This window comes from Pseudophryne corroboree, chromosome 3, assembly GCF_028390025.1.
Source record: "Pseudophryne corroboree isolate aPseCor3 chromosome 3, aPseCor3.hap2, whole genome shotgun sequence".
Taxonomy (NCBI): Eukaryota; Metazoa; Chordata; class Amphibia; order Anura; family Myobatrachidae; genus Pseudophryne; species Pseudophryne corroboree.
In genome coordinates, this window is record NC_086446.1 from 19146311 (window position 1) to 19159308 (window position 12998).

The 12998-nt window shown below is 43.7% G+C and overlaps 1 protein-coding gene and 1 pseudogene across 3 annotated transcripts in view; one reads left to right on the top strand and one right to left on the bottom strand.

Moving 5' to 3' along the window:
- LOC135057077 (oocyte zinc finger protein XlCOF7.1-like) overlaps positions 1-12998 on the top strand; it is a 211787-nt pseudogene that overhangs the window by 113367 nt on the left and 85422 nt on the right.
- The window catches only part of LOC135054541 (oocyte zinc finger protein XlCOF7.1-like), a 30873-nt gene continuing 24173 nt past the window's right edge, over positions 6299-12998 (bottom strand). For 2 of the 3 annotated variants that reach the window (XM_063957685.1, XM_063957686.1), the window contains one exon: positions 6299-9201. In XM_063957685.1, the coding sequence (XP_063813755.1) occupies positions 8204-9201 (998 nt within the window). In that variant the 3' untranslated portion in view covers positions 6299-8203. The remainder of the gene's footprint in view (positions 9202-12998) is intronic. The other variant, XM_063957687.1, reaches the window with a different exon arrangement.

The window sequence follows — 12998 nt, forward strand, 5'->3', positions numbered from 1 at the left end:
TCAGGGCCTGTATACTTACGGCCATTAATTTATCACCTTGTAGTTCCCTGTGTCTGGTGATATTCCGGTCGTGATCACTAGCAGCCTCTCTCAAAGTAGCCACCGACAGACCTCGCCAACATGGTTGCGTGGTCTGTACCCTGGTCTTTAATGCCTCTTTTAAACCATCCATTAGTACAGATACTGCTACTTCTCGATGGTTTGTTTGTTTTAATGTCCTCTATGCCTGTGTATTTTGCCATTTCTAATAATGCCCTGTGAAAATACTCTGCAGCTCTTTCTGATTCCTTTTGTTTAATGGAGAATATCTTGTTCCATTTAACTACCGCTGGGAAATACTCCTTTAACTGTAAACTTATTCTTTTTACATTATCTTTGTTGTACACATCTGTAAGAGGTACATCCTGATCTAACCCACAGTCAGCTAAAAATTGAGCTGCGTCGACATTGGAGGGTAAACATGCCCTCAGCAATATCTGCCAGTCTTTGTTATTTGGCTCTAAAGTGTTCCCTAGGTCTCTGATGTATTTTTGGCTAGCAACTAAATCTTTCCTAGGGTCAGGGAATTCAGACACTATGGTTCTTAATTCCATTCGGGAAAACGGGCTGTACATGGCAATGTTCCTGACAGGAGTGACTCCTGAAACGTCAGTTTTCCCATTTGGCACTGCTATTACCCTAACAGGATTAAGTCTAGCAACATCATTCTGTGTAGATTCTACAACCTGTGGTGAAACAGTTTCAGCATAGTGTATGGTGCCGTACTTACCCGTTGATACGACCTCACCTGTCCCTCCGCTAGGGGCCTTTGCTACTAATCTTATGGGTTGGGCCGTGCCTACTGTTGTTTCTGATATGGTGGCTGCTAGAGAGAGCGCCGATATTGTTGCCGATTCGTCCTCTTGATCACACTCCTGGGGAAAGTTCAAAACAGGGTACAACTTGCACGGGTTAATACTTGCATTGGTTAACTTATTAACATTTACACAGTTGCTAAGTGTTTGTTTGTTACACCCTAGTGCGTCATTCTCCGCAACCAATTTCTCTCCTGATATATATTGTGGCGGTGGGGCCGTGGCTATCAGTTTCCTGATAGGGTTAGATCCCGCCGCCTGAGCCAATCCTCTCTGTATTTCACCCTGTTGCCACAACTGAAAATAATCATAATGTATTTTCGTCTCTTTGCTGATTTAATGAGACATATCCTCCTCCTTAAATTTTGTAACACTTCTGGGCTGAAGCTGCCTACTCTTGGGAATTTCTCCCCGTCATGTACTGTCATTTTCTCCCATTCATCACATAAAACCTCTGTGTGTGAACCATATTTTTCACACATTACATATCTTGCCGACCCGACTGGTCGGTTCACTGAATCAACCCGAACCGAGGTTGATCGTCCCCTACCTGAACAATTGGCCCCCATAACTTGCAGGCGTTGCGCTTAGCGAACCCTTACAAACAAACCAAAATGTTCACAATAGGCCAACGGTGGCGGTTTACCGAGTACCCCACTCACTCGCCCACGCCGACCAATACGACCTACACACTGCCCTAGTGCTGGCGTACTCGACCCAGGGCCCCTGACCTGAACCTCTATTTACTGGAACATGCGAGGGTTATCCGCAGAACACTTACTCTTTCCAGTAACTATTGGTTGTTGGACAATTCCTGAGTGACCAGCAAACTTCCCTTTTAGAAAATAAAAAATTACACAAATCACGTCAGAATGTACAAATAGCGTTTATGACCCTTAATGGTACGCAAATGGTACTGGTCAGGTTTACTAATGCACACAATTACGTGCGGTACAATCGTTCAGTACATAAGCAACTAATCTTATGTACGGAGCGTCCAACGGAATCGAAAATTTCGGCTGCGAATTCCTTCAGCAAGAGCTTTATGGCCTATATGGGTTCTGCACCAACCCCCGGGGTTGTGCTCTTTTCTCTATTTATAGCGGACTTCCTTGTCTGCTGTACCTGGACCTCCTGGTCTGTTCTGGACCTCCTGGTCTGTGCTACAGTATGACCTCCTGGTCTGCTATGCTCTAATGCTCTGATTTATGTTTAACAAGGGATGCCTCCCTAGCCACCATGTACGTCACTTACACGTATGAACCCTGCGGGATCCCGACTTCCTGTGGTTCAACCTCAAAATTGTATATAACACACTCACTCACCACATGTACACTTTTGTTTCTATTTCTATTTCTGCGCAGAAATGTTTCTTTAGACCAGATGTGTTGTAAATTTGGAGAAGGATCTGTTAGTCTAAATTTCGGACACTAAAAATAGATTTGCGCTATTTATCGCGTTGCCACCTTTTCGCCTGCTAAAATAACACTTATCGTGTGATTTGAGTTACGTGGGCGTACCCGGACGCTCCGTTGCGTAATTTACGCTGCGTGCGTCGGCCTTTGCGTACGCGAGTCTCAGCCCTTTGTTAGAGACACGTGTACACAAAGCAAATGTCCACCGTAACACAACTAACACGTTTATCAATGTAGATGATCCTCGATCGTCTACTGAGCACCGCACCAATCTCTCCTTGTATCTTTAGGTAGAGCTGCGTGCGAGCTTTGCAATTTACCCCTTAATGTATTACTTTTACACTTTAACTATTAAATAGCGAAAAATCTCTCTTAGCACGTTTATCAATTATAAAATGGCAAACAGGAGAGTGATATATGAAAATACACGAATGAAAAGAAATGCAGATATGCGTGTGTGCGTACGCAAGACAGAAATAAACAGTTTTAAAAGACACTAGCGTGTTGTTCTTACCTCCGGTTCCGGATTCCCTCAGCACCCTTTACTAAGCGAAGCAGACGCTTATCCAAACAGCACTATGAGGAATATGATCTCCCGCCCTTTGCTGATGGATAATGTCTGCTGAAATTACCTAGCAGAGATATGTGAAGGACTGGACGAGCCGCCAATTGATAAAGCTAAATATTTATCTTATTTAAAACCCTTTAAGAGGTCTATGAACACTGTACGCTATTGACGTATGGAGTACCATAAGGGTACGCACGTTGCGAAACAATCGCTTAGCCGTAGTCGAGACGCTCAAGCGTCACGTTCGCTCACGGCCAAGAGATCACAGGCAGGCACGCTATTGGCTGCTGACTAACGTAATGATTCGCTTTAGCGTAGCAGACGCTCGGGACCACGAGGAGATCACCAGCGGCGCAGACGCTCACAATGTTAAACCTTTATATCTAAACCATAAACAATGTAATATGCAGTAAAACCTTACTGTAGTGATAGAGTGTAGATGCAACACAGTGTAACCTTATTAACTTAAAGGCTGTTCGAGCGTCACCGACGCTCTGAGAATACTTAACACTATAAGAAATACACAACTACCGGGCTTAGGGTCTAACGCCTTATATGAATGTTATACTTGCAAAAAAGAATAATACAGTACAAGTCACACACTACAATATAACATAGACTAACTAACCAGATAACTACACAGGAAATACAATACAATACAATTACGTGTAAGGGAAAAATGAGAGAGAAAGAGGAGAAGAGAGAGAGAGATATGGCTCACAATAACAATAAGAACAATATGATTGCGGAGAAAACTTACGCACAAGGGGAACGATCGCATGCGCCTCGATATCCAGCTCCCGATTATCAGCAATGAGAACCGTCGAAGAGAGAGTGAGCTGGATATCATCGGCTTGTCTATTTATGCCCCACACACAATACAATTCAATGGTCCCTACAATCTCATTGTTCATCGGACACAGGAATTCGTCTTCGCATTATAACAAAAGGTCATAGGTTGATTCATACAGGTGGGCTGTGTCTATTCCCAACTGCTCAGGTGGGTGGGAAACTAGGTTTCCCGCCGCATGGCTAAGTAAGTGCAAATAATAGTAAATGGACATAAACTTCTTATGTCCATAACTATTCGCACGAGCGATTAATCCGCTCCAAACCAACACCGGAATATTGCTAATTAAATACTCTTCCGATGGATACTAAACACCACTGTATGACCCGTGTTGGACCCTTCGTATCAAACAAAGAGGGATCTCTTTGTCCAGGAACATGCTACATTAACTAAACTTTCAAGATCTATCAAAGGGACCATGATCTACAAAATACATTATATAGTGAAAATATGTAACGTTTGAGTCGCCCGCTACGAACACATAAACTCTACCGTAAATACGCATACCGTGCACCTGCGGGTGCACGTAACAGCGGGTATGCGCACGCACGGGAGAGCGTACGCATGCGCAGAGCGGACATGTATGAGGTGCAAATATGGCAGTGTGCATAGTGATATTTTTCTGACTTTGACAGTAGTAATGCAATGCAATGATATTACACCTTAAACCTTATGCAGCGCTGACGGTACAAAGTACCCGCAGCGCGTACACACCTTATTAATACACTTTAAAACCTTATACAGTTAGGTAATGTAATACACCTTAAACCCTAGCAGGGAAAAGAGGATACAACACCGATTTGTAGTTAATCACTGGGTTCCGACACCACAGTTATATATCTGAAAGGGGGTTAACAATACAATTTATGCACTACAATACAACAGAGTAAATGGCTACAGTCAATGTACATACGTGAGAATATTCGCTTGCGCAGCCCGGCCCTCCGCTATCAGGTTGATTGCGTTGAGAGTCTTGTTGTCAGGCCAGGCTGCAGCAGGCTTTTTATACAGTATATCAAAACATAATACAATAGACACTGTGTGCTCTTCTTCCATTGGTTCGGGGGTGGGACATATCCTGTGCACCTGGGGACCTTTGGTCAGCTCAAGAAGTGGGCGATGGCTAGGACTTGAGATGTGGTTTCTGTTGTTTGCATCCGAGTTCCCGCCCCATGACCAGTTAAACCCATCACATTAATCATACATAAATCTGGTATTATTAATAACTTAATGTGGTAATATATAATAATGTTCTTATTCCCACCAGCTTAATGTTTACGTGACTCTGAACAATATGATCCCACACATGATGATTATCTATTTCAATCCTCAAGATATACATATATCCACATATATCCATATATATATACACACACACGCACACACATACTCCTACTATCGCAATTTGTTAGGAATTATATATATATATATATGTATATATATATATGTATATATACACAAACACACACATCTCCATGAGTTTAGTCTATGAATGTTAATATCTTAGATTTCTAAACGTCTGGTTTTGTGTTTTGGTTAACTATTGTTAATTGATTTTCTAACAGCTTCGGTTCCTGGGTATTGTCTGTTCGTTTGTTTTTTTTCTTCAGGTGAGACAATGACAATCCAGTACTCATTGGCCCTCATTCCGAGTTGTTCGCTCGGTATTTTTCATCGCATCGCAGTGAAAATCCGCTTAGTACGCATGCGCAATGTTCGCACTGCGACTGCGCCAAGTAACTTTACTATGATGAAAGTATATTTACTCACGGCTTTTTCTTCGCTCCGGCGATCGTAATGTGATTGACAGGAAATGGGTGTTACTGGGCGGAAACACGGCGTTTCAGGGGCGTGTGGCTGAAAACGCTACCGTTTCCGGAAAAAACGCAGGAGTGGCCGGGGAAACGGTGGGAGTGCCTGGGCGAACGCTGGGTGTGTTTGTGACGTCAACCAGGAACGACAAGCACTGAAATGATCGCACAGGCAGAGTAAGTCTGGAGCTACTCTGAAACTGCTAAGTAGTTAGTAATCGCAATATTGCGAATACATCGGTCGCAATTTTAAGAAGCTAAGATTCACTCCCAGTAGGCGGCGGCTTAGCGTGTGTAACTCTGCTAAAATCGCCTTGCGACCGATCAACTCGGAATGAGGGCCATTGTTTTAAATAGAAACTCGGTTATCCTAGTAAACAAAGGTGTTTGCCTTCTTCATAGAATTTTAAAGCTTAGTGTAAATAAGACCATTGTATTTTAGTCTCTGGGAGTTTTAATTTATGTGTGACTGATCTTCATGCTATTTAGAAGAAAAAGCAGACAGTGGGGGATTTATACAATATATATATTAGATTTATGATATGTCTTTGTGGCTTTTCCATGAGAGTACAAACTCCACTGCAATTACTCATAGCACGCTCAAACGGTGCAGGACCGCGGGAGCGGCCATACGCAATTTGCGAATATGTGCATACACAGCCGAACACGCACGCACACGCAGGCCACCTATGTGGTGTTTGTGTGTAATGTGTGTTTTGTAATATTTTCTGACTTCGACATACCTTATTTAAAACAAAAATAAACAAATGAAATATATATATATATATATATATATATATATATATAACCTCCCAGCGGCGGCACTCCGGACTGATGAAATAAATTCAAATAGACTGCATTTCTTTGCAACGTTTCAGCTCCTTTATTGAGCTTTTTTCAAGCAGGTAACATACAAGACAATGGTGCAACACGGTTAAATACCCACCACCTGAGTACAAGCATGACGTCAGTACAATAGTTCCGGCCTCCAAATACCTCAAAATCAGTACCTGGGTCCGCCCCAAACACCTGGGATGGCTTAATCATAGAACTTACATAGAAAGTCTACATCCAAAAACAAAATAAAAACAAAATAATAAGTGAAAAATAAAAAACTTTTTTACTTTTAAAACACCAACAACACTGACTTGGATTACACGTGATGAACACCTATGCTAATCACATCTTTATATTACATGGTAATACCAAATGCAGAAACACACCCAGCGCTTATTCCCCTTCCAATATATGGACCTGTTAACCCTTCAAATGTAGTTGGCAGCTCAGAATCGCATATTGCTATGGCAATAAAAATACTCTTATCACACATAAACTCGGTTAGAAATCTATGCTGGCTAAATGAAACACTGTAATCCCAAAGATTCGTTCAATCCTCTTGGTGACAGCGTATCAAGTCTAATGATCCATTGTGATTCTAGACGTAACAATTTTTTTGCCCTATCACCACCTCTGGATAAGGGGGGGGACATGATCTATAATCCTGTAACGGAGTGTCGCTAAACTGTGTTTCTGGGAAACAAAATGGCGAGCCACCGGCTGCTCACTATTCCCTGCTGCCAAAGCCAAACATGGCCGAACGATGTTGATTCATACGTTCTTTCAAGGTGCATTCCGTTTTACCAACGTACATCTTAGAACACGGACAGGTGATAACATATATAATAAATTTACTTGTACATGTCAAATGAAATCGAATATCATATTTCACCCCTGAATAAGGATGACAAAAGGAGGGACCTGTTTGCAAATAACTGCAGGTCGTACAGTTAGGGCACCTAAAGCATCCATTTTTGGGCTTCCCCAGAAATGTATTAACCCTAGATACTTTACCCAACTGCGAAATATCATTACGGACTAAATAGTCCTTCAAATTTTTACCTCTTTGATAACAGGACATTAATGTCGTCTGTTGTAATGGTTTTAAATCCTTATCAGATGTAATAATAGGCCATAGAGATTTAGCCTTACCATTAATTGTAGAACTCATATGGTTAAATGTATTCACCCAACAATGTTTATTCATAATTTGTCTCTTTTTTGATTTAAACGTTAAGATCTGATTAGGGGGAATTGCTAGGACTTTGTCCTTAGCTGCATTGAGCACGTCAACACCATAACCTCTCTGTAGAAATTTGTTGTACATAGTCTCAAGTTGTGCTATACCCTGTTCACGACTACTCGAGATCCTTAATGCCCGCAGGAATTGTGAATATGGTAACGCATGCTTTAATGGAGCCGGATGTGCACTGTGCGCAAACAACAAATTATTTCTGTCGGTAGGTTTTGTGTAAAGAGATGGAACCAATCTATTACCCTCTCTAGTCAGAGTAACATCTAAAAAGTTTACCGAATGTTGGTCTACTGTAAAGGTAAACTGTTGATCATTTGGAGGGGTGAAGCGGAGTCGTTTAAACAGCTTATTGAAAAACATAATCAAAGTAAACATCCGGTACAGTTTACCTTTACAGTTCTCACTACCCAGAGCAAAAGACAGGTCATCGGCATAGCAGTGGTAAACGAGGACATGACGTCCGATTGTATCACCCTGCGGTAGCATGTATATTGCAAAGAGCATGGGAGATAGGATAAGAACCTTGAAGAACGTTACATGGCAATGATAAGTATACTCCAGAAGAATAAAATGGTTCCTCACCTGAGTGACGTCTATTGTGTGCAACAAGAGCTTATTTCTCAGAACATGGAAATGGCCTCTCACTTGTGTGGCTTCTCTGATGTCTAACAAGATGTGAGTTCTGTAAAAAACATTTCCCACACTCAGTGCAAGAAAATGGCTTCTCACCTGTGTGAATTCTCTGATGTTTAGCAAGATCTGATTTGTGTGCAAAACATTTCCCACACTCAGAACATGGAAATGGATTCTCACCTGTGTGACGTCTCTGATGTGTAACAAGATTTGATTTCAGGGTAAAACATTTCCCACACTCAGTGCAAGAAAATGGCTTCTCACCAGTGTGAATTCTCTGATGTTTAACAAGATCTGATTTGTGTGCAAAACATTTCTCACACTCAGAACATGGAAATGGATTCTCACCTGTGTGACTTCTCTGATGTGTAACAAGACTTGATTTGTGTGCAAAACATTTCTCACATTCAGAACATGGAAATGGATTCTCACCTGTGTGACTTCTCTGATGTTTAACAAGATCTGATTTGTATGCAAAACATGTCCCACACTCAGAACATGAAAATGGATTCTCATCTGTGTGACTTCTCTGATGTGTAACAAGAGTTGATTTCAGGGTAAAACATTTCCCGCAGTCCGAGCAAGAAAATGGCTTCTCACCTGTGTGACTTCTCTGATGTATAACAAGAGCTGATTTGTATGCAAAACATTTCCCACAATCAGAACATGGAAATGGCCTCTCATCTGCCTTATCTGGTTGATGGGTAATAAGGTTTGTGTTCTGTATAAAACATTTGGCATCTATAGAACTGGGAAACACTGTATCTACTATCAGAGCTGTAACAGATGCTCCAATATCAGAGTGATCAGGAGAACATTTCCCAGGATCAGAGGGATCAGCTGATAGAGCTGGATGTATAATTGGGGTAATGGGGTTATCTCCTGGAGAATCCTGTCTACTGTCATTATCTTTTATTTCACAATCCGGGGATGACATTAGATGTCCTTCTGAGATGTTCCTGCTTGTGTGTCCATCTGCTGGAAATAAAATACATTATGGAAATGTGACATTTTCTGTAACAATATCAATCTTGCAAATAGAATACGACTCTCTGGGACACTTAATTGTAAATGTGTGTGTATAAAACATAACTTTTAATGAAGGCTTTATAATATTGTGTCTCAGGCTATCATTGTGTCCACCCTCCTGAGAACACTCACAATAACAAATGTAATATTATAATAAGACTTAGATATATCTCTCTCTTGTACTGGTAACTAACCATGAAGTATAAATGGAGATGTAGTCACTCTACAAGTCCTATGTCAGCACCAATGTAAAACAATGGATGGGGAACATATCGTATGAATGGGAGATTCTAGATGAACAATAACATCAGTCATATGAGCTGATGGATCAGAGAAATGTCTCCTAACGTTACTCCTGGAAGCATTGGTAAGGTAGCATTCCTTTTTGTGTGTGCTCATATGCTGGTAAGCCTGTACACGTGTTACCCACCCTTATATAAGGTATATTGCTATAACAGAGTAGGTGTGAAAATAGGATTTTAATTACCTACTGGTAAATCCTTTTTTATTGTAGTCCATAGAGGATGCTTGGGTCTATATTTGTACCATGGGGTATAGACGGGTCCACCAGGAGCCATTGGCACTTTAAGAGTTTAACAGTGTGGCCTGGCTCCTTCCACTATGCCCCGCCTTCCAGATTCAGTCTACAAACTGTGCCAGAGGAGACAACATACATTGAGAGAAGGAAATACACAGATCGTGGCGAGATTCATACCAGCTCACACAACAAGGCAAATCCGTCCAACATGCCGGACAAACTCAGCAACAGCTGAAACATTCTGAAACAGTAAAGAACACAGAACTTACCTAGGAACAAGGCAGTACTGAACTAAATAACCACTGCAGGATAAAGAAGCGCTGGGCCCATCATCCTCTACGGACTACGAGAAAAGGATTTACCGGTAGGTAATTAAAATCCTATTTTCTCTTACGTCCTAGAGGATGCAGCTGTCCGTATTAGTACCATGGGGATGTATCAAAACTCCCAGAACGAGAGGGAGCGCGCGCAAGCTCCTGCAGAACTGCTTGACCAAACCTGAGGTCATCAGAGGTCAAAGTATCGAACTTTTACAACTTAGCAAACGTGGTCAATCCAGACCTAGTAGCTGCTTGGCAAAGCTATAACGCCGAGACACTCCGGCCAGCCGCCCAGGAAGTACCCACCTTATGAGTAGAGTGGGCCTTAACAGATTTTAGACACGGCAACCCTGCCGTAGAATATGCATGCTTAAAAGCAGGGCACCCAATTTTCTTGGGATCATAGAGGACAAACAGACAGTCAGATTCTCTATGACGAGCCGTCCTCTTCACGTAAATCTTCAAAGCCCCCACAACATCCAAGGCCTTTGAAGCAATTGAGGAGTCAGTAGCCACTGGCACCACAATAGGTTGGTTGATATGAAAGGCTGAGACAACCTAAGGCAGGAACTGCGGACGAGTCCTGAGTTCCACCCTATCTTCATGGAAGATCAGATAGGGACCTTTACAGGACAAAGTCCCCAATTCTGACACGCGTCGAGCAGAAGCTAAGGCCAACAAAGTGACCACCTTCCACGTGAGAAACTTGATTTCAGCCTCCTGTAGAGGCTCAAACCAAACCGAATGCAGGAACTGTAATACCACATCAAGATCCCAGGGTGCCGTTGGCTCCACAAAGGGAGGTTGGATGTGCAGAACCCCTTTCAAAAAGGTCTGAACCTCAGGGAGGACAGCCAATTGTTTTTTTTTTTTTAAATGGACAAAGCTGAGATCTGGACCTTGATGGAGCCCAATCTCAAGCCCATATCCACACCTGCTTGCAAGAAAAAGGAGAAAATGTCCAAGTTGAAACTCCACCGCAGGAAATTTATTGGATTCACACCAAGACGCATCATTTTTCCAAATGTGATGGTAATGTTTAGACGTTACCCCTTCCTAGCCTGTATCAGGGTAGGAATCAACTCGCTCGGGATACCCATCTGAGCTAAGATCTGGTGCTCAACTGCCATGCCGTCAAACGTAGCCATGGTAAGTCTTGATAAGCGAACGGCCCCTGCAGCAGCAGATCCTCCCGAAGAGGTAAGGGCCGTGGATCTTCCAGCAGAAGATTCAGCAGATCCGCGTACCAAGCCCTCCTTGGCCAGTCCGGAGCAATGATGATTGCCAGAACCTTTGTTCTTTTTACAAGTTGAAGAACTTTTGGAATCAGAGGAAGTGGAGGGAACACATACACCCACATAAACCCACGGTGTTACCAGTGCGTCCACCACCACTGCCTGCGGGTCTCTTGACCTGGAACAGTACCTCCGCAGCTTCTTGTTGAGGCGGGAGGCCATCATGTCTATGTGAGTAACTCCCCACCAACCGGTTACCTCCTTGAACACCTCCGGATGGAGGTCCCACTCTCCTGGATGGAGATCGTGTCTGCTGAGGAAGTCTGCTTCCCAGTTGTCTACTCCCGGAATGAAGATTGCTGACATCGCCACTGCGTGCCTTTCTGCCCAGAGGAGGATTCTTGACACCTCTGACATTGCAGCCCAGTTCTTCGTCCCGCCTTGTCAGTTTATGTAGGCCACTGTGGTCACGTTGTCCGACTTCATCTGAACAGCTTGATCCTATAGAAGGTGTGCTGCTTGAAGAAGGCCGTTGTATACAGCCCTTAGCTCTAGGATGTTTATTGGGAGAAGGGATTCTTGATACGACCTCCTTCCTTGGAAAGTTTACCCTTGAGCGACTGCTCCCCAACCTCTTAGACTTGCATCCATGGTTAGAAGGATCCAGTCCTGAACGCCGAACCTTTCGACCTTCCAGAAGGTGTGGTAATTGTATCCACTAGAGGAGTGAAATCCTGGCTTTTGGTGACAGACGTATCCTCTGGTGCATATGTAGGTGAGACCTCGACCACTGGTCCAAAAAATCCAGCTGAAAGGATTGAGCATGAAACCTTCCGTACTGCAGAGCCTTGTAGGAGGCAACCATCTTCCCCAGAAGGCGGATGCACTGATGAACCGATACCCGGGAAGGCTTCAAGACATCCCGGACAATTGTTTGAATCTCCAATGCTTTCTCCACCAGTAGAAACACCCTCTGCACCTCTGTGTCGAGAATCATCCCCAGGAAATACAGCCTCCTTGTCGGCTCCAGATGAGACTTTGGAAGGTTCAGGATCCAACCGTGCTCCTTGAGTGGGTGTAGTACGGGTGACCGGCGGTCTCCAGACCGCCGGTTACATTACCAACGCCGGGATCCCGGCAGCATACCGACGCCGGGATCCCGGTGGGGAGGGGCGAGTGCAGCAAGCCCCTTGCGGGCTCGGTGGCGACCTACGGTCGCTACGGGTTCTATTCCCACTCTATGGGTGTCTTGGACACCCACGAGTGGAAATAGTCTCTGTTGGTCGGCATGCCGACCATCGGGATAGTGAGCCGTCGGGCTCACGGAGGTCATGTGACTGTCGGTCAGCCGACCGGCGGTCACATGACTACCACCCCCTTGAGCAGATGTGTCATGAGAGCAATGGATCTTAACAACTTCTACCTGGACGACGCCTTGATCAGGAGATCATCCAGATACGGATTTATGCTTGCGGAGGAGAACCATCATCTCTGCCATCACCTTGGTGAAGACCCTCGGTGCCGCGGAGAGACCGAAGGGCAGTGCCTGAAACTGATAGTGATCGTCTAACAGTGCAAACCTGAGATATGCCTGATGCGGCAACCAAATGGGAATGTGGAGGTACGCATCCTTGATGTCCAGGGACACCAGGA